Consider the following 22,380-nt stretch of genomic DNA (forward strand, 5'->3'; position numbering starts at 1 on the left):
TAAATCAAAAGGAAAATTAGAAAATATTGAAACAAATGAAAATGGAAATAAGAAAACTGTTGGGATGCAGCAAAAGTGATGCCAAGAGGACAGTTTATGGCAATAAATGCCTACCTTAAGAAAAAAGAAAGGCCTTGAACAACCTGACTTTATACTTCAAGGAACTAGAGAAAAAACAAAGAAAGCCCCAAATCACTTGCGCTTCAAAATCACCACAGACAGTGAGTGCAGCCATGAAATCAGAAGATGATTGCTTCTTGTCAGGAAAGTGATGACAAACCTAGACAGTGTGTTGAAAAGCAGAGACAATACTCTGCTGACAAAGGTCTGTATGATCAGGCTGTTGGCTTCCCAGTGGTCATGTACAGTTGTGAGAGCTGGACCGTAAAGAAGGCAGAACGCCAAAGAATTGATACCTTAGAACTGTGGTGCTGGAAATGATTCCTGAAAGTCCCTTGGACAGCAAGGAGATCAAACCAGTCAATCTTAGGGGAGATCAACCCTGAATAGTCTCTGGAAGGACTGATGCTGAAGCTGAAGCTCCAGTATTTGAGTCATTGGATGCGAACAGATAACTCATTGGAAGAGTCCCTGATTCTGGGAGGGACTGAGGGCAGAAGGAGAAGAGGGTGTCAGGGGATGAGATGGCTGGACAGCATCACCAGTGCAATGAACATGAACTTGGGCATATGGTGAGGGACAGGGAATCTTGGTGTGCTGCAGTCCATGGGGCCGTAAAGAGTCAAACACGACTGGGGAAAAAGTTAGCGGAAGGAGATGACAAAGGTTAGAGCAGAAATATATGAAATAGACAACAGAAAAACAGTAGAAAAGATAAAACATAATTTATCTTTTGGAAAGGTAAAATTAAAATCATGAAGAAATAGAAAATCTGAGCAGACCAATAATAGGTAAGGAGGTTGAATTAGTAATCATAAACCTTCCAACAAAGAAAACCAAAGATCAGAACACTTCATGGGTGAATTCTGCTGAACATTTGAAGGAGAAACTCGTGCTCGCGCCAGTTTTTATTACATTCTCCCAACAAATTGGAGAGCAGGGAACACTCCCAAACTAATTTTTATAAGATCAGTATTACCTTGCTACTAAAGCCAGATGAGAATACTAAATAAAAGAAACCTACAAGCCAGTATCACTGATGAATGTAGGTGCGGATGAAACTGGACATTTATCTTTCAGCAGTCACAAAAGTTACCTTGAAGTGGCTTAAAGCCTTAAACATAAAATGTGAAATTTTAAAAATCCTAGAAGAAAATATAAATGATAAGTTTATTGACATCAGTCTTGGCAATAATTTTTTTTTGATATGACAGCAAAAGCACCAGCAACCAAAGCAAAAAGCAAGTAGGACTATATCAAACGAAAAGGCTGTGCGCAGCAGACAAGCAAGAAATTGAAAAGGCATCCAATAGAATGGGATAAAATGTTTGCAAACCACATACCTAAGGACTTAATACCCCAAATATTAGCAACTCATCCAATAGTAACAAACCAAATAGTCGAGTTAAAAAATGGGCAGAGGACTTGAACAAACATTTTTTTCAAAGAAAAGATAACAATAGCGAAGAAGTACGTGGAAAGGTTCTCAACATCATAATTATGGAAATGCAAATCAAAAGCTTAATGAGATATTATCTCAGACCTGTTAAAACGGCTGTTACAAAGACAAGAGAGGACGAACACTGGCAAGGATGTAGAGGAAAGGAAACCCTGACTCACTGCTGGTCGGAACGTAGAGAGGTAGCCACTGCGGAAAACAGTCCGGAGGTTCCTCAAAAATTAAAAATAGAACTACCATGTGGTCCAGCAGTCCCACTTCTGGGTGTTTATCCCTTGCAGAGATACCTGCACCCTCATGCTCATCGCTCTATTATTCTCAATACTCAAGGTATGGAAACAGGGACCTCCCCCGGTGGCCCAGTGGTGAGGAATCCTCCTGCCAGCGCACGGCACACGGCCCGGGAGGATCCTGCAGGCCCGGGCAGCTCAGCCCATGTGCCAGAGCTGCTGAGCCCTTGGGCACTCGAGCCCGAGCTCGGCAAGAGGAGAGGCCACTGCAGCGAGAAGCCCGCTGCCTGCACGCAGAGAGGAGCGCCTGCTCGCCACAACCGGAGAAAACCCAGGTGCTGCGACGAAGACCCAGCGTGGCCAAACATAAGGAAGTAAAATCAGAAAGAAAAGATACGAAAGCAGCCTAAGTATCCATCCTCGGTTAAAGGGAATGTGGTGTAATGCGTGTCCAGTGGAGGAGTATCTGCCCTGGAAAGATGGAAGGCTGCCTTGCCATTTGCAGCAGCAGAGGTGAACCTCGAGGACATGTTACTCCGTGAATTGAGTCAGTGAGAAGGACAGTAGTGTTATGAGCTCCCTTGCATGTGAAGTCTGGAAGCACTGGACTCGAAGAGCCCGAGGCAGGCACGGCTCTTGGGCCCTTGCGGCCTGCAGCCCGAGCTCTGCGACAGGAGGAGCGGCTGCAGAGAGCCCTGGTGCTGGCCAGGGCTGGGCGGTGGCGGGAGATGTCGGCCCACGGGCAGAGCGCTCGGTTACGAGATGAGTAAGCTCCAGGGGGCTGATGAACAGCCTGGTGACAGTCGCTCACAAACACTAGACTGGGCCTTTGAAAGTTGCTATGAGACTAGGACTTTGACGTTCCCGCCATGACAACGATAACAGAAACAGCACGGCGCAACCGTGTGAGGTAAAGGAGCTGTTAGCTGACGCTGACCGTGGTCAAGATTTCACAGTATACATGCTTCTCTAATCATCTCATTGAACACCTTAAGCTGACAGTGTTGTAGGTCAGTTATATTTCAGCAAAGCTGGGAGAATTGTAGTTTTAATCATAGTTATCTAATTGCACGATTTTCTGTGCCCCCCCCCCCCCATAATAGTGTTTGTGAAAAAAGGATACTAGATTGGCCAAAAGATTCGTTTGGGGTTTCCAGAAGATGTTATGGAAATATCTGAATGAACTTTTTTGGCCAACCCAGTATATGGTACAATTGGATAAACAGGTAAGGCTGTTCTTTCAGATAATCCCAGAGAGACAGGAGGAGCGGAAGGCAGGAGGAGAGGGAAATTGATTCTTTTATTTTTCAATACCTCCTGCCTCAGATCACAGACAGAAAGTGTTGTTATTTATAGGTATGAAGCCAAGACTTAAGCCTCCTAATTTTGTGATTAATCATCCCATTTATTTTATTTGTCACTCCTATATTCTTCAGATGTATGCAGTAGATTTTCTACTGTGAATGCACTTTTAAAATGCATTTAGCATGACTCTATATAACATTTAGTGCTCGTGAATTTTGCAGAGAAAAATAAAACCACTTCCCTTTTTTTATTAGCTTTCGATCAGCAGTCCTCTTCTTAACCACTCTTGTGTTCGGGGCTCTCTGCATCACACATGCCTCGGGAGCCTCAGCTCTGAGCACATCTGCCCGTTTCTCTCTGGCACCTCGGCCCTTGGGTGGTTACGGGGAAGTACCATGTTGTTGCCCTTACACACTAGGCTGGACACCCAGCAAACCGTGTGCCCAGCAGTGCCCGGAGCACTTCCTTCACACCTCTCCTCAAAGCTCCAACAACCTCCCCTCTTCACGGAGAGCCTCGTTCCTGCTACCCACACAACACAATCAGCAGTTTTCCACGCAAAAGTTGGTAACTTTGCACGCCAGATTCTGAAGTCTCCTTGGACTCAGATGTCCTCTCCCCTTCTTTCCCTCAGTGGGAAACGTTCTCAGCTTCTGTCCAGGCCCATCTTGGTCAGGATTCCCTCTTGCTGCCTCTTCAGGGACCTGTTGTCTTTTCTGAGCCTCTGCTGGTTTCCCGGTGATCCCCACGCTCACTTAAGCATGTTCGGGTCTGCGCCAGGGTAAAGGAAGCCACATCCGACCAGCCTGTCTGGCTTCATCTCCATCCTTCTGTCTTCACTTTCTTCTCCGCCGTACAGCCTCTTCATCAAGCTGCCTGCATACGCGGCGCCTCCCTTCCGTCATATTCCGTCTTTTTCTTGGTCTGCCCTCTCCCTCCCGTCCTGCCATCAGAGCTCATTTTACTGTGTGGCTTTTGCTTTACGCAAGGTTTGCCACTTCTTCGGCGTCATCTTGCTCAGTTTCCTGCCGTGTTTATTTGAGCACTTTTTGGGTGTACTTGACTTTTAAACACGCACTGACAGTGCTCTCCAAACGCTGCTGCTGTTCCTCCTCCCTTGGTTTAGTTGCTTCCTCCCGTACTTCAGTGGTTTGCTCACTCAGTCGAGTCTGACTCTTGTGACCCCAGGGACTGTAGCACGCCAGGCTCCTCTGTCCCTGCGATTCTCCAGGCAAGAATACTCGAGTGGGTTGCCATTTCCATCTTCAGAGGCTCTTCCCGACCCGGGAGTCGAACCTGAGTCACCTGTATTGCGTGCAGATTCTTTACGGCTGAGCCGCTGTGGGTGCGTTTTAAATGCTCTAGTCGGGCCACTGTCCTTCCGGCTTCATCCCTTGACAGTCTCTCTCCTACTTTACATTCCAGATTATTGCTTTTTTTCTTTCAGCTCCAAATATTTTCTTCTTTCTTTGAACCTTGAAGACTTGGTGCATGATGTTTCTCTGTTCTGGAATATTCTCTGCCCACTTTATAGGCCAAGTCAGCCTTTGCTTGTCTAACTCAAGTGTTAGTTCGCATGTGCATTTCCCTCCTGAGTAGTTTAGAGACTTGCTAAATTAGCATGGGTTTCCTCATGCTGCGTGTCATGTGGAATCCTGTAGGTTTAGGCAAGACCGTGCTTGACCAGTCATGTCCGAGTCTTTGCGGCCCCATGGACTATAGCCCGCCAGGCTCCTGTCTGTCTATGGAACTCTCCAGGCGAGAATACTGGAGTGGGTTGCTGTTTCCTCCTTCAGGAGATCTTCCCAACCCAGGGCTTGAACCCGTGCCTCCTGCATCTTATACACGGCAGGCGGATTCTTTACCGCGCTCAGCCATCAGGGAATCCCAGGTGCCCTCCTTTTCAACATGTTGTAGAGACCAGTTTTGTTTCGTTCACCGTTGTATCTCCATAGGTGGATAATTTTCTGTTAACGATTCCGGCTCACTTATACTCAAGAGACATCACCATTCTTTTGTTAGGAACATTTTTTGAAATGATCAAACCAGTGGTTTTCAAGTTCAAGCATTTCTGCAGGATCCGTTGTTGGCCCAAAACCCTAGACGGCTCTGTGATGTCCTCTCCATGTATGCTGTAAGGCCTTGGGGGGCAGGGGTATCTCCTATTTCTTTAGCATTGCATAGATCTTTGAATAAAGTAAATCAGGCTTAAGTTTAATGGGACAGAGCATTGTATTGATTATGGAAATTACTTAAAGTAGCTACTCCTTAGATCTCAACTAAAGACTGTCTGGTCTCTGATATCAACTAACCTTATAATTAAGACACATTTCTCATTGTTTTGGCTTCAGTTTCCTCATAGTGTTTTGACTTTACCATGTAGATGAATAAATACTGAAGGTATAATCAAGCAAAACACTAATATATTTTGCCTATTCAAAAGTATATAGTCTCTGAACCATGGTTTATAAATGCACAGTTTTAAAATATTCATCTATGAATTCCACAGAATTAAGTAAATGTTACTCATTTGTACAAATCAACATTCCTTCTGCATTAAAAAAAATAGTGTATTCAGATCACAATATTTTAAGTTATTTTAATTTTGGTTTTTAGTTTTAGGCCAGAAAATGTGAAAGGTCTGGTTGTAAAGGAAAACTTTACTACATTTTTCTCACTTTGCATTAGAAAAAGCCTCAGTCTTCAGGAGTGTGGAGGAATGCTTGCAGTGGTGATGCACAAATAACACAGTAAACACCCTTCTTCCAAATTTACCGATTTAATAAAAATGTGTGTATTTTTCTTACTACACTGTAACATTCTTTTATTAAAATAAGAGATGAATTATGTTTGTGTAAAAACCAAGTTGTGTGTTCTTCCTTTGGTGTTTACTTGGCTTCCGGATCGTTGGTGGAACAGTTTCTTTTTAAATTAAGTTGCAGAGTCTCCTCTGAGTGGCAGGCGGACCCTGGAGAGAAGACAGACACAGAGTGTCCCAGGCGTCACGGGCAGCGCTGGACCTGCCAGCCGTTCCCATCCTCTCAGCCACAAAATCAGCATAAGAGGGACCTAACTTTTCCAGATCAGATCTCGTATCTGGAAGGTATCTTCAGGGAACAGAAAATTTCAGTCTCTGCACATCCACTTGAAGCTTGGGTTGTTACTGCCTGCAGAGATCCTTTGTCTCTTTCCCTGCAGCACTTGCGAGACGTTGCTGCCAAGATGCGTCAGGTGCAGCGTAACCAACCACACAGGCAGAAACTAAGTGAACCCACTCCAGAGACCCAGGCATGCGGCTAGAGTACCTTTTTGGGTGCTGAAGTGTAATGCTAACTGACTGAAGAGAAAAGAAATAGGTTATTTCCCACTATGTGACTAAACCGATGGATGCTTTTCTCATGTATTCGCTTGTTTGTCTTCTGTGAAACGACAGGACAGAATTAAGCAACGTAGTGAGTAAGGGATGAAGAAAAGAGACAGACTAAAACATAATTAGGTAAAAGCCACAGGTAACAGGGTGGACAGTCAGGGCTGATCAACAAGATGAATGTCCTGGTTTGAAGATTTAATCTTAAATCTTAAGATTGCAAGCAATCTGTCAAATGGTGGTGGTTGTTGTGTAGTCGCTAAGTTGTGTCCTACTCTTTGCGACCCCATGGACTCCAGCATGCCAGGCCTACCTGTCCATCACCAACTCCCGGAGCTCACTCAAACTCATGTCCATCGAGTCATTGATGCCATCCAACCATCTCATCCTCTGTGGTCCCCTTCTCCTCCCGCCTTCAATCTTTCCCAGCATCAGGGTCTTTTCCAGTGAGTCAGTTCTTCACATCAGGTGGCCAAAGTATTGGAGCTTTAGCTTCAGCATCAGTGCTTCCAATGACTAGTCAGGACTGATTTCCTTTAGGACGGACTGGTTGGATCTCCTTGCAGTCCAAGGGACTCGCAGGAGTCTTCTTCAGCACCACAGTTAAAAGCAACAATTCTTCGGTGCTCAGCTTTCTTCATAGTCCAACTCTCACACCCATACATGACTACTGGAAAAATTGTAGCTTTGACTAGATGGACCTTTGTCGGTAAAGTAATGTCTCTGCTTTATAACGTGCTCTCTAGGTTGGTCATAGCTTTTCTTCCAAGAAGCAAGTGTCTTTTAATTTCATGGCTGCAGTCACCATCTGCAGTGATTTTGGAACCCAGGAAAATAAAGTCTTTCACTGTTTCCATTGTTTACCCATCTATTTGCCATGAAGTGATGGGACCAGATGCCATGATCTTAGTTTTCTGAATGTCGAGGTTTAAGCCAACTTTTTCACTCTCCTCAAGAGACTCTTTAGTTCTTCCTCACTTTCTGCCATAGGGTGGTGTCATCTGCATATCTAAGGTTACTGATATTTCTCCTGGCAATCTTGATTCCAGCTTGTGCTTCATTTCCCCTTTTATTTGCCATGAAATGATGGGACTGGATGGTATGATCTTAGTTTTTTGAATATTGGATTTTAAGCCAGCTTTTTCATTCTTCTCTTTCACCCTTATCAAATGATAACTAGAAACAGAAGAGATATTGAAAATACTCACATTGAAACTCTCTAACTCTGTTATTTATAAGAAGGGGCTATTCTACATTTCTGCATGATGACTTTTTAATAGGGGCATCAGTTATTGTGTTAATTTATCAAGATAATAACTTTTGTTTAATATTTCATGAAGAATCCATCATACACTTTTTTATGAGATTCAAATCCTAATAGTTTTGATAAAACAGCCACATAAACACACACACATGTACATACGCTTGCATATATAAATGTTTTCCAGAATAATTTCCACAGGACATTAAGATCTAAGAATTTTTAGGTGATTTCTACATGTCATGGGCTTCCCAGGTGGTGCTAGTGGTAAAGAACCTACCTGCCAAAGCAGGAAATCGAAGAGATACAGCTTTGATCCCTCTGTCGGCAAGATCTCCTGGAGAAGGAAATGGCAACTGACTCCAGTGTTCTTGCTTAGAGAATTTCATGGACTGAGGAGCCTGGCAAGCTACAGTCCATGGGGTTGCAAAGTGTCAGACACAACTGAGCAACAATGTGTTATAATCATTTTAAAAAGTATATGTTTTGTTTTACATGAAGGCGTAATCATTTAATATTAGCTCCATAAATTTGTAATGAATCATTCTTATGTAAGTTTTTTAAGTGATTTTTATGTTAACCTATGTAGTAATTTTTATTCCTTAATAAATAAAAAGGTTAATTGTAGAAAGCAGGCTTTTTTAAAGTTCAAATATTTGAAAAAAATCTTTTGATCTTAATAAGTAATACAGCAAGGGAAGCCAGCTCATGCTGAAAATGTTGCCAGGTATCTTTTGAGTTTTGGGATTAAAAACTCAAAATATGCATCATTGGACTGTATTTTTTGAAAAGCAATATAGTATAGTGAAAATAATGGGATTGAACTGTAATTTTTCAGTGACTGGGTACATCAAGTGATACCTTTGATCCAGTAAGCCTTTTACCTGGAGTGGAATTCAAATCCTGTGTGTTGGTGGTTGCTACTTACATTGGGCTTTCAAAGGGTTTTTCAGAAGTAGTATTAATCCATTGTACTTTTAAGTACATTTGCAGTAGTCAAAAGTGTGTTTTCGACATAATTAAAAAATATGTAACCAAAATATTTATTAATGATAATTAAAGTGACTTCTTTTTATTATACAAAGTAGAAGAGAAATATTGTGAAGAGATAATGAAAATGAAAAATCAGTGGGAATATTTATAAAACATTGATTTTTATATATGAATAACTGAATATAATAGAAAAATCTCTCTAAAATGTCTCAAAATGTCAATTGTATTTTAAATAAGCTTGATGACTTATACCTACCGACTTATCTATTATTTTAAAAACTGACTTATAGAGTTGCAAATACAAGATTTCAAAAGTGAAACTTGGTATAAAACAAACATTATTACAGTGTTTATACATTTTTGAGATTTTATTTTATTTATTTTACCTTATTTTTCATTTTTTAAAAATTAAATTATAGTTGATATACCGGAGAAGGAGCCTGGAGAGCTATAGTCTGTGGTGTCGCAAAGAGTTGGACGCAACTGAGCAATTAATACACACACACAGTATAGTTGTTACACAGTAAATTTAAGTTATCGGTGTTCAGCACAGTGGGTCACAATTTTAAAGGTTACATTCCGTTTATAGTTACCACAGAGCACCTGGCAACATTCCCCGTGTTGTATGGTACATCCTTGCAGCCTGTTTATTTTGGATATGATAGTTTGTGTCTCTTACTGCCACGTGTCTATCTCGCCCTCCCCTTTGCCCCTCTCACTGGTAACCACTCATTTGTTCTGTGCATCTGAGTCTGTTTCTTTTTTGTTGCATTCATTAGTTTCATTTTTTAGAGTCCACATAACAGTGATATCATACAGTATTTGTCTTTCTCTGTCTGACTTATTTTACTTGGCATAGTACCCTCCAAGGTCATTCATGTTGCTGCAGATGGCAGAATTTCATTCTTTTCTGGCTGAGTAGTATTACATTGTGTGCACGTGTGTTAACGTGTGTGTGTGTACATACACGCCACATCTTACTTACCCAGTCATCTGTTGATGGAAGTTAGGTTGCGTCTGTATCCTGGCAGTTGTAAATAGTGCTCCTGTGAACACTGGGGTTCATGTATCTTTCACATTAGTGTCTTTGGCTTTTTGGGGGTGTATTCCCAGGAGTGGAATTGCTAGATGACTGGTAGCTCTGCTTTTAGTTTTCTGAGCAACCTCTGTGCTGTTTTCATAGTGGCTATGCCAATTTACATTCCTGTCAGTAGTGTAGGGCAATTCCCGTTTCTCCACATCCTCGCCAACATTTGTTCTTTTCTTTTTGATGATGGCCATTCTGACAGGTGTGAGATGATATCTCATTGTAGTTTTAGTTTGCATTTCTCTGATTCACGCTGTTGAGCACCTTTTCATGCGTCTGTTAGCATGTCCTCTTTGGGAAAATGCCTATTTAACATTTTAAGTGGAAATTTAAGGTGATGTATTTTCATCTAGTTTCTGTGGGCTGTAATATATTTAATTATATATTTGCCACATTTATATGTTTTTCAAATTAAAACCAGTATATTAAGTGGAGTTAAATCTGAAAATTTATATTTTAGAATCTTAATGTCCAAGGTGTATAAATGAAAAATGAGTTGCTTTTGATTTGTAATAATTTGACCATATTATTCATTTTATTAGTCATGTTCTAAAGGTCATCAAAACCCTTAAACTATCAAAACATTTAATTTTGAACCTCATTGATTGTAACTATTTAAAGAAAAAAATTTAAGTTATTTTTAAGAAGTAGCTTTGACAGTCTTAAGACTATTTGAACTAGACTGTTGCCGTGGCTGCGTTGTTTTCTCCGTGTAACGCCCTCTGTCTATCGTTTACAGATCCGGAGGTGCTGTGGAAGTTCCCAGAGGACTTTGCAGACCAGGTTGGAACCACATAATTTTTAAAAAGCATTTAAAATTGAGTATTGATGATTATTACTGCTGTTACTACTATTATTGGTACTGAAGGTGCTGCTGCGTATGAATTACTATAAGTATTTTCTCTTGGTCAGCTCTAAGAATAAAAAGCCATGTATGCAAAGTATCTGCAAAATGTTTGGAAGTTGCCAGCAAGATGGGTGATGAAGAGGCCCGTCTTGAAGCTAATAGGAAGTGAATGTTCAGTTTCCACGTGTTTTTACAGTCTTTTAATGTATCTGTGGAAAATATGTTTAGAAACACTTAAGCATTTCCCCATCAGAAAGACCTGATGGTACGGTTCTTTGAGGAACACCCTTCTGTCAGTAAAATGAGAGGGTGCTACTTAGCTCTTTCTTAGCCCTGTAAGCACGGCAGCAAGAAGTGGTAACTGCTGCAAGTAAGAGGTCATTTCTATCCTTGTTACAGTAATATTGGGGTCATTTATGTATGTAAGTTGAACTGGTATTTCCTTATTTTAAAATAATTCTTATTTGTAGCTTTATTTTCTTAAAAAAACCAGGAGACTTCAAAATGAATTTACTGTATTTGTATTTTAAGTGTAATCTTCTCTAGTTCCTTAACTATTTATCGTGACCAAAACTATGAATTATTTTGACATGATGTGTGTAAATTAAGAAATCCTTATAGTTTATATTATGGATTTATCATTTTGAAGTGAATTACATGGGTAACCATACACATTTACATTTTTACACAAAAAACTACTCTTTCTGGAAATCTGATGAGCAGGTTCCTTTTTTTTTTTTTTTTGTCTGCAAAGAAATGGGGTGAAACAGTTTTGTCATTGTTAAAATTATGAAATTGTAACACTATAAGCTTAAGCATAAGTTAAGTTCACAGATAGTAATCTCATAATTTACAAAAACGAAAGCTGATAAAAGCTTTCATTTTAAAGCAGTTCATTCGGAAATATGCAGACATGTGATTTTGATGTGGAAGAATAATTTATAATGTGAAAATCAGTATCTAAGATTAGGAAATTTTGCTGAAAAAGTGAGTTAAATGAGCATATTAAATACTAGTTAGATTGACTGTTGTTTCACATAATAAGAGAGTATGTGCTTTTAATTTGTCTTTAGCCTTTTGGAGAAAGAATAGACTTATAAGTATTTTAGGTATGTGAGTCCGTACAGTGAAGACAGGCTTTGTACACATGAGGCTTCATTGGGTTTGTTCCTCAGTAATGGGAAGTTACTTCCCTTGGATCTGCCTTTAATGCAGGAGTTCAGTTCAGTTCAGTTGCTCAGTTGTGTCTGACTTTTTGTGACCCCATGGACTGCAGCACGCCAGGCTTTCCTGCCCATCACCAGTTCCTGGAGCTTGCTCAAACTCATGTCCATTGAGTTGGTGATGCCATCCAACCATCTCATCCTCTGTCGTCCCCTTCTCCTCCTGCCTTTAATCTTTCCCAGCATCAGGGTCCTTTCAAATGAGTTAGTTCTTTGCATCAGGTGGCCAAACTATTGGAGTTTCAGCTTCAGCATCACTACTTCCAGTGAATAATCAGAACTGATTTCCTTTAGGATGGATTGGTTGGATCTCCTTGCAGTACAAGGGACTCTCAAGAGTCTTCTCCAACACCACAGTTCAAAAGCATCGGTTCTTCGGTGCTCAGCTTTCTTCATAGTCCAACTCTTACATCCATATATGACCACTGGAAAGACCAAAGCTTTGCCTTTGCCTTTGTTGGCAAAGGTCTGCTTTTTAATATGCTGTCTAGGTTTGTCTTAGCTATGCAGGAGACCTGGGTTCAATTCCTGGGTGGGGAAGATCCCTGGAGAAGGAAATGGCAACCGACTCCAGTGTTCTTGCCTGGAGAATCCCATGTACAGAGGAACCTGGCGGGCTGTTGTCCGTGGGGTCACAAGAATCAGACACGACAGTGACTAAACCACCGCAATGAGAAGTTAGGTTAGAGCCTTGCTGACTCATCTTACTGTTGTAAAATTGTGTTTCTCTCTTGCTCTTTCTAGCTCTCTCTGGTCTCACCTCCTGTCCAGATTCTTATTTCCTTGTAATTTCTAACTCTTAAACTGCCCCTGAGAATTCCTAGGGCATCTGAAGGCTCCTCACTTTGGGTTCACATAAGTGATGGTGTGCTTGTCGAGTTCAGCTACAGTAAATTCTGCAGCGAGGCAGACTGTCGCTGTTCCTCTTTGTGACTGATAAACTGGTGATAGGAATGTCTTAGTTGTTGCTTTGTTTCCCACATTTGTGAGGTCAGGGGAACGTTAATAATCCCTCAGCCCTCACATACTTAGTGAAACACAGATGCATTTGACCACGTAAAGTTGATGAGCATTCATAATCCCCAGGATTTCAGGACATAGCAGTTCTTGTAGACTTTTTGAAAGGAGCTTTAGATAGTATTTTGTCTAACTACTTCACCTTATAGCTAAAGAAACCACACTTCGTTTGGGAATCCAGCCACGGGCTGTGAAGAATGGTTTTGTTGTATGCTTTTTGGAGAATATTCTGAATACTGCAGATGACCCGTGGTGCTAGTGGTAAAGAACCTGCCCACCAGTGCAGGAGACGTAAGAGACATGGTTTCGATCCCTGGGCCAGGAAGACTCCCTGGAGAAGGGCAAGGCAGCCCCCTCCAGGATTGTTGCCTGGAGAGTCCCGTGGACAGAGGAGCCTGGTGGGCTACAATCCATAGGTTAACAAGAGTCAGACAGGACAAAAGTGACTTAGCACAGCACACAGCACCCTGTATTTCTCATTGTTTTTATCTTTTCCTGGTTTCACATGTGAGTTATCTCCTTCTTCCCAGATAGCTTTTTCACTGGATCTGAGATGCTTCAGTAAGAAAAATGCTTTAAAAAAAAACTCTTTGTTTAGCTCTTACCGTGTACTAGGCACTGTGCTAGGAGCTTGTGTGCGTAATTGATTTTATCTTCATATCCTTCCAGTACTGTTAGGAGATAGTATCAGACCTGAAACTGAGACTTAAGTAAGAAACTGGCCTGATCACACACTGCTTACAAGAGGCAGAGCTAAGACTTGAGGGCAGGTTTGTCTAACTCAGAAGCATGTGCTATTAGCAAGTAAGGTATATTATTATTTCTGCTTGGAATGCTGACCCAAGTGAAAAAAAAAGTTTAGTATATAAAGTCCCCTATCCCCCAGTATCTTTATAATTGGAAAGCAGTATGTTTTTTAATCCATGGAAGTAATATCAATTCATTTACTCCTTTAATTCTACCTCATGGAGCTGTTGATCCATCATAGGCCTTTGTTTCTTATATGGAAAATAATAAACCAATTTTGATTTGGTTTCCTTCTTTTGGCAATGGATGAAACAATGGGACAACCCAAATCACACTTCAGGAGGAGCTGTAATTGATTTGATTTTAGTTGTTGTTGTTTTATTTTTTACAGTGGAGAATTTTGTGTAAGGAGAGGGGGAGATGAAACTACAAACATAAATTGGGCTGGGTCTCGGCAACAAGTAAAGGCCTTGCTAAAGAGGTGGTCCTTCCAACGAACTTAAGGAGAGTTGGTATAACAAAACAAGTACGTTAGGAACATTACTTTGTAAAAGATTTCAGTATGGATTGGTGGTGGGAGAAACTGGAGGCAAGGAAGTAAGTGACTTTGCAGGAGACTAGCTGAGGAGTAACTGGGATCTGAAAGAGCTGGTTATGATAGGAATGAAAAAGAGGAAGAATGTGTTGACCCGGAAGTAAATTGACTCCCAGATGTTTCTACAGCAAAGGTGGGTTTCCTTGGGATCCGCAGAGGGTTGCATCTTGAGGTCTGCAGCTTGAGCCCTCTGCAAGTCCCACAGGGCAGGTGAAGAAGAAGTCTTTTATAGAAGAGAGACAGGAAGTGGGGAGGGCAGGGCCGTGGAGACCGAGAGACTGTGGCTTTTCGTTGGCCGAGTCCTCGCTGGAGGGAAGCGGAGCCGATCTTCTTCCTGTTGGGCTCTGTTAGGGCCTGAGAGCTCCCCCTTCTGGTCACCCCGCTCTCTTTAGTTCAGGCTTCTGTTTATTAAGTTTTTGCAGGTGTGAAGTAGGGAGCCTGAATTCAGAGGTGTTCTGGGCTGCATGGGGTAGAGAAGAGTAATGAGAGGTGGAGTTGCATTTTGGCACTTGAAGGAATGTTGAATTATCTTCCATGCAAGTGGAGGGGAAAAAATGGAGTTGTGCACCTGTAGGAGATGAAAAGGTGTGAATGAATTAGAGGATTTACAGACAGATTTAGTCGATGTCAGTTTTATGTCTTGCAAATGCATTGAGGCCTGTGGCTGAGAAGATGGATGCAGAAGAAATGCTGCCCTGCCTGCTGTAGGTGATAGCAGCGTCTCCTATTAAATTCCGGAGATGCTCACCACTTCTGGATGAAATGGGTAATTTTGTCTGTTTTTGCTGCTGCCAAGCTGAGCTCTCCATTGCTCTTATATTACCGTTGTTCACATTTACACTTAATAGCTTGATGCTATTTTTCACAGTACTTGACTTTTCACCCATACTTTCTGCTTGTCATTTTCGTGGCTCATGTTTCTACATCTCTGCTGTTTTCATGTACCATTGGTCTTGTAAGGCCATGGTTGGTCTATATCTCTTGAGTAAGAGGAGTCAGTCTTTGTGAGTGAAGTATACCTTTAGAGAATGGTCAGAAATCAAATCTCACACGTGCTGGACTCAGGTCTGTGTTTGAGTCATGGCTTTGTACTGACAGATTGTATGAAGTATTGCTTTTGGCAAGAGTTTTTATCTCTCTTAATTCCTCATTTGCAAAATAGGGCTGATTCTACTGATCTAACAAAATGAGGATAAGAATGAAGTCTATGAAGCATAGTATCTGGCACATGGAAAACACTCCATAAATGGGAGCCAGGAGTTTTATTATTATATTATAAGGCCATGAATGTTTATTAAGTTATGATGAGGACCAGATAGAACTGCTTTATGTAGAATGTTGTTTTTCTAGTTCGATAACTAGTTTGAGAATTTTGCTGCTTTATAGACCTTCAGGAAGAAATTTTTCCTCTGCCCTTCTAGACTCTTCGGGTTGGTCTTAGAATTAAACTGACATCAAACAGATGAATAGGCAACAAGCAAACAGAAGTTTAATAACATATACTCATGGTCGAGGGGCTGCCCTGGAGGCTCAGTGGTAAAGAACCCGCCTGCCAACGCAGGAGACGCGGGTTCAGTTCCTGGGTGGGGAAGATCCCCTGGAGGAGGAACTGGCAACCCACTCCAGTGTTCTTGCCTGGAGAATCCCGTGGACAGGGGCCTGGCGGGCTTCAGTCCAGGGGGTCGCAAAAGAGTGGGACATGACTTAGCAACTAAACAACAACTTATGGGAGAGACCCAGGAGAACTGGAAACTTGCCGGAATAGCTGAAGCCTTCTCCTCAAGCACCATGTTCAGCTAAAGACAGGAGAGGATGTCTGGGGTAGTGGTCTGTGAACTTGGAGGGGAGGAAAGCAATTCCCGTGGAGACGGAAAAGCAGGTGTCTGGCGCACAGATGTCTGCTGGGCCTGCAGAGAGCTGTGGACACGGAGTGACTCTGGTCTCTAGCCTAGTTCCCACTCCCGACCCCAGCCCCGCACCTGGCCCGTGTTCACAGAGATCTCTGGTGATGGTTCTATTCTGGGAGCAGGCCCTCTGTCTAAATTCCTTTAGGCAGTTATGGGGGAGGGAGCAAGGCCCACTTCCTCAGTCTCAATTTCTTAAAAAATAACCAGCCCGCGTAAATCCTCCTGCCAAACAGACACATTTTGTGGCGGCAGATACTGCTTTCCAACAGTAACGGGAGAGATGCTGAGGACAGCTCCCAGCAGAAGTCCAAGACCACGGAGCCGCAACCTGTTAGTGATGGCCGACACAAACCTCACTGGGTGTAGTTACGTGATTCTTAGATGGGAGAAGTAACATTTTGAGGCGCTGACCCTAGGCCATATTTCTGGTTCACCTTTAACTCTTCCCTCTTGTAGTACTTAGTTTCCTGTTTGCACACAAACTTTAGGCCTTTGATTCTGGGCTGCTGCTTACGTTTCAGATGTCCTTTTCCATTTCTCTTAAGTACTTCCTTTATGATACAGCATAGATGTTTTATCTGCTGTGATATATTAAAGCATTCCTCCTGTTTGTGTTCCATGGTCATCTTTGCCTTTCCTGGTTGCTCAGTGATATAGCGAATCTGCCTGCAATGTGAGAGACACAGCAGACGTGGGTTCCATCCCGGGGTCAGAGGATCCCTTGGAGGAGGAAATGGCAATCCACTCCAGTATTCTTGCCTGGGAAAATCCTGTGGACACAGGAGCCTGGCGGTCACAGTCCACAGAGTTGGAAACGACCGAGCACACCCACAGTCATTTTTCTATCACTGTGTTTACCACGTTACCTGATGTGGAGAAATTGTTCTTATGCGTCTTATCCCGGCGAGTGCTCCCACTGAAGCCTCTTTCCCCAGCCAGGGACTTTCTGTATTAATTTTTGACCTATGTTTCCCCACTCAGCTGCCCTAATCAATGTGTCATCAGATCCTATTGCTGTGCCTCTTGTATGTCTTGTAAATCTGTCTTAACTACTTTTAAGTTACTTTCCTTAATTCATATCCTCCTAACTCTTCTTTTCACCTCTGTTTTTGTCCCTATTTAATATATTCTCCTTTGAAATGTCACCTTTCCATACATTATTTTTTATGTGTGCAGAAAGCACGCCCTAGGGGTCATTGCTTCCTGAACTCACTGGGCAGGATGTGGGTCTCTCGCCACCATTGTTGTATTGTTTCGAAGCATGTCTGATGCTTCTGGTTCATGGTTTTCTCGCTCAGTTAGCCTGCTTGGTTTTGTGGTTTAGCAAACCTGCTTTCTTGAGTGATCATAAACTTTCAGGGGTCCCCCAAAGTCCCCTGAAGTTCCCTCTCTATTTGCGGTCCCCTATTGGGATTTCTGGGCTAACTATTTGATGGTCCTTTTCTGTCCCTGGTTCTGACAGCACACTGTCATTGGGCCTTGCAGCGTGCTGGGCAGGTTTCTAACTGCCTTTCCTGTCCTCATAATACCCGGTGAGCCTGAGGGGCTGTGGCAGTCCCCACTTGACAGACGGGGAAGCAGAACTGATACGGCAGGAGGCACATAGCTAGAAAGTAGCGGAGTCACCATTCTAAGGCAGTGAGACTGCAGAGCCTGCTCACCCGAGGGCTGGCTAAACCCGGCTCTCCCCTCTGTCACCTTCAAGGTGAAGTCGGGCCCTCCCACCAGGGTCAAGCCCTTGCTCAGGGCCTCCGTTCCCACCTGAAGCCTCTTCTTGCTCTGTCTGCCTCCCGCTTTACCTAATAAGGCAGTGGTCTGCATTTCATAGCAGACGTTCGTTTCTCTTATGTGTTAACCCCAGCCATCCCCCTCCATTCTGTCCTTGAACGTGGGAGGCCTTTGGCCTGAGATGCCCGTCTCCTGCTCGCTCTCCCCTCGCCTGTTTCTGGTCTCGGCTCAGAGGTCACATCCTCCGAGGAGCCCTCTGTGTCACTGGCCTGGATTGGATGCACCTCCTCTGAGTTCCCACAGCATTTTGTGTTTCCCATGATACTTACTAGATCTGTCACCTCCCTCCTCTGTGTTTACTCCGTTAGGCCGGAGGTTTCTGAGACGAGTATTAAACAATATTTTTAATAGAGGGTATAATCATAAAAAGTGAAAGTGAAAGTCGCTCAGTCATGTCCCAGTCGTAGGGACCCCGTGGACTGTAGCCCGCTAGACTCCTTTGTTTGTGGGGTTTTCCAGGCAAGAATACTGGAGTGGGCTTCCAGGTGGTGCAGTGGCAAAGAATCCGCCTGCCAGAGCAGGAGACACAAGGGACGTGGGCTCGATCCCTGGGTTGGGAAGATCCCCCTGGAGTGGGAAATGGCACCCACTTCAGTATTCTTGCCTGGAAACCTCTGTGGACAGAGGAGCCTGGTGGGCTGCAGAGTCCGCGGGGTCTCCAAGAGTCGGACACGCCTGAGCATGCACCCACGCTGCAGCACTGCAGGCAGATTCTTCACCGCCTGAGCCACCAGGAGGCCCCTCCGTGAGTGTAGCTGACCTCTGTTCCTTCAGAGTGCCTTCACGTGTCTGGCTCAACAAGCATTTTCTCAAATAGGCACTTTAAGTATGGCCTTGGTCGTGTAGTCTGTGTTTCCAGTTGTATCCTGGGTAAAATGAGTGACAGATTTTTATTAAACTTATGCAGATAACAGAATTGCCATGAAAATTAAAGGGACCTGGTAAGAGTTTCTGAATTTAGGGACGTAAGGAATCAGTGAGAACTAGATGTGATTTAAAAATTATATTTCTGTTCACAGCAGCAGAGTTTACAGAATGGTTGTGGGTTACAGACAACTTAGGAAGAAGGCAAGGGCTCCCATATAAATGTCCAGAAAATATAACATTTTGCAACAGCATCAAACATATTTCAAACAATTAAATCTCCTGCATTAGTTTATTCAGTGCAATGCAGTAAATTATTGTTCTGCTGGATATCGACTCAGCAGTTTCATGAAACGTTCTGCTTCTTGACTAAAAAGAGTCTTGGAGATCCTGATTCAGTCCAGTGGAATGGCCCGAGTGTTGTCAGTTCAAAAACCCGCACCCATCAATCTGTTCTTTGAAGTGTCAGTGGTTGGAGGTACCTGGGATGACTGAGACTGACCTGTGTTGAAGACAAATTCTGTAGCTTCTAACAGTCTTCAGGGTATCAGAAACAAAAGTAAACCACCTGTGGACAATAGAGACTTAATGGGCTGTGGTTAATTTATTAATGATTATGCTCAAGTGTGAAATGCCTGTTGAGGGTTCATCGTAACAATAAAACATGGAAAGGAAATTTGCTTGTTTCTACTGTATGACAATGAAGATAATAAAACCATTCAAAAAAAAGGTTTTGGACAGAATGTGTGTAAGAACAACGCGTAAGCCTGTTTTCTGAGGAGCCAGTTCAAGTTGTCCGATTTGTAAAAATGGGTGAACAGAATTTTTATAGAGGAAAGATCTTGAGAATGTAGCATGCAGTAATCCTGAGGCATAATATAGAAAGAGTATACTCAGAGCATCAAGTAAAGAGACGCAGTGGATCTGAAGGAGGGCTCAGACAAACACATTTTTATACAACTTCAAGGTTAAGTTAGGTGCATATCTAGCTGGGAACCACTGGCTTAGAAGAGTCAAGGGATTTAAAGTAGAGAAGGAAGGTTATGTCCAGGTGAACATTCTAAATAACAACTGAAACTAGATCTTGTAATATTTCATTATTGTTGCAGCATATCACTGGGAAAAGCACTGCTGGGAGTCTGATGAGTGTAGGAGAATTCAGCAGAACTGTTTCATAAGAGATTTGACCCTTGTTTTCCTGGAGAGTAAAATATATTCCAGAGAGCAAGAGTGTTGGCATGTCTCTAGAAAGTTACCATAGAGCATGTGATTTCTGAGAGATTTCATGCTCATAAAATTCACATGTACAGATTTAACGTAGAGCAGGTGAAGGGTCTCTTTGATTGGCCAGCTTTTTGTATAATAATAATTCTATTAAACCACCCTTATGATAATAATATATCAGGCAAGCCAAATTACTTCTAACATCTCATTTTATAAGAGTACACATCCTTGTGATTTTCAGGGAGCCTCTAGGACATCCCCCAGATAGTTTTAGTTATAAAACAGATCCTGCAGGTTTTTGATTTTTTTCTGTATTCAGAATCTGAGTTTGGGAAGGCAAAATTTAAAAAGTTGTTAAAAGATTTGGATATTTGACTACGATTGGGTTCAGAGGTGCCTAAGAAGCAAGCATTTGATTATCTGTTTAATCAAAGTGACAATAAAATATTTAAAAGTAAATATAGGCAGTAATATGATTGAATGTCTATATTGAATGTGGATTGAATGTTCCTCTTTCATAAGCGAGGAACTTTTGTTACCCTCCTCCCCACTCTAGAATAATAGAAGACATAATAAAGTCAGTATCAAGCACAGAGTATTATTCTGCAGAGACCCAGAGTTTTGACTGTCCTAGAGGCACATGGAGCTAAGTGGTGTAGGCAGACGGTGAATCAGTAATCCAGGGAAGCAAGCCCATCAAAACTGAGTGAACTGTAACAATTTTCATAGCTTCCTTCTAGAGTCAGGAATTACCAAGCATTTTAAGCTTTATTCATTGTGCTCCGTCCATTCAAGAACAAACTGATGCTTAAAAGACACATCTCAGAGATCTGCAAGGTCAAACCAATTTCATTATTGTCTTTATAACCATCACATTTGTGTTGTGTATTAACATGCAGTGCATCCATGATTGCTGTCATCAAATGAAGCCACTTGTCTTTTAAAAATTTACCAGTTTTACTTTCTAATATATTACATTTCAGCAGTTATCACATAAACACTAGCTCCTCACAGTCCTCATTAAGTCCCAAGAATATAGAGGTAAAAAATTAAAAAAACCCAAGAATCACTGCTTAGGATAAAACTATTATTTGAAAACAGAAACATATCCACGGTTGTATTTATCTGACACTATTGTTCGTCGTGTAGTCTTAACCACTCATAGTAATTACAACTTTTAACCTGAACAGGTAACTTCTGTTTTACAGAAAATGAGAAAGCAAGCCCTTGGTGGAGGGGGGCATGGGTAACTGAGCCCCTGGTGTCCTGCACAAGCGTCTTCACAGGCCGCCAGACTCGGTGTCCATGGCACCCTTTCTGTAGCCTTACACCTCCCTTCTGCCTCGCGGTGTGGTGGCCAAAGTGAACACAGTCATTGATGTGACCCAAAGGTGAAGCCTTCTCACAGCACACAGAAATGAGAAGTATATAGACTTGAATATGCTTAGCGATCAGTGTTTTTGGTATTTTAGGAATGATCTAGGGTTTTAATACATTATTTTTGTGTATGATCAGTCGTGTCTGACTCTTTGCAACCCTGTAGACTGTAGCCCACCAGGCTCCTCTGCCCGTGAGATTCTCCAGGCAAGAATACTGGAGTGGGTCGCCATCTCCTCCTCCGGGGATCTTCCCGACCCAGGGATCCAACCCTCGTCTGTGCAACTCCTGTATTGGCAGGTGGATTCTTTACTACTGAGTCACCTGGGAAGCCCTTTAATACAATGTAGAGTATAATGACTATTTACTAACTAACTCAATATCAGTTTAATGTTTTGGTTTCCTCATGAGTTTTGAAGCTGTTTCAGCAGATATATTACAAACTATAGTTACTATTGAAATAAAGCTTGCCAGAATAATGATACAATTCAGTTGAATATTTACATCTTTTGTAACCTTAAGCAATGTGCCATGTTAGCTAATTTATTCAGTAAGCCTATATACATTTGGGAAAAGAAAACTGAGATAGAATGAATGTGTGGTTATGTTTTAATTAACATTGATAAGTCTGAAGTTGCAGCAGTATTTACTGAAGTAAAATGATGAAACTGGATGTTTGCTGAGGATTTTCATTAATTATGTGAATCTGAATCCACTATAAATTTTCTGGAAGTCTAGCACATTTGAAGTATTAGAAGTTCAATTTCCTTATTTTATAGGACTTTGAGGAATAATCAGTTTATGCACATTTCTTTCTGTAAGCCAATCAGAGTAGAGCTGCCTTAATTTATTTAGCATTTTTGTTAAGGACTCTATCTTTTAGATAGAGTTCACAGCAAAAGGGTGAGGAAGGGGCAGTGATTTCTCATTTACCCCCTGAACCCATGTTTGCACAGCCTCTTGCTTTAT

At 42.1% G+C, this 22,380-nt stretch overlaps 1 protein-coding gene across 3 annotated transcripts in view; it reads left to right on the forward strand.

The window, feature by feature from the left end:
- Nucleotides 1-22,380, forward strand: part of DENND1B (DENN domain containing 1B) — a 261,115-nt gene that overhangs the window by 66,364 nt on the left and 172,371 nt on the right. For all 3 annotated transcript variants that reach the window (XM_070473840.1, XM_070473842.1, XM_070473841.1), the window contains exon 3: nt 10,562-10,605. In XM_070473840.1, coding sequence (XP_070329941.1) covers nt 10,562-10,605 — 44 coding nt within the window. The remainder of the gene's footprint in view (nt 1-10,561; nt 10,606-22,380) is intronic.

Source organism: Odocoileus virginianus, chromosome 11 (genome assembly GCF_023699985.2).
Source record: "Odocoileus virginianus isolate 20LAN1187 ecotype Illinois chromosome 11, Ovbor_1.2, whole genome shotgun sequence".
Lineage (NCBI taxonomy): Eukaryota > Metazoa > Chordata > Mammalia > Artiodactyla > Cervidae > Odocoileus > Odocoileus virginianus.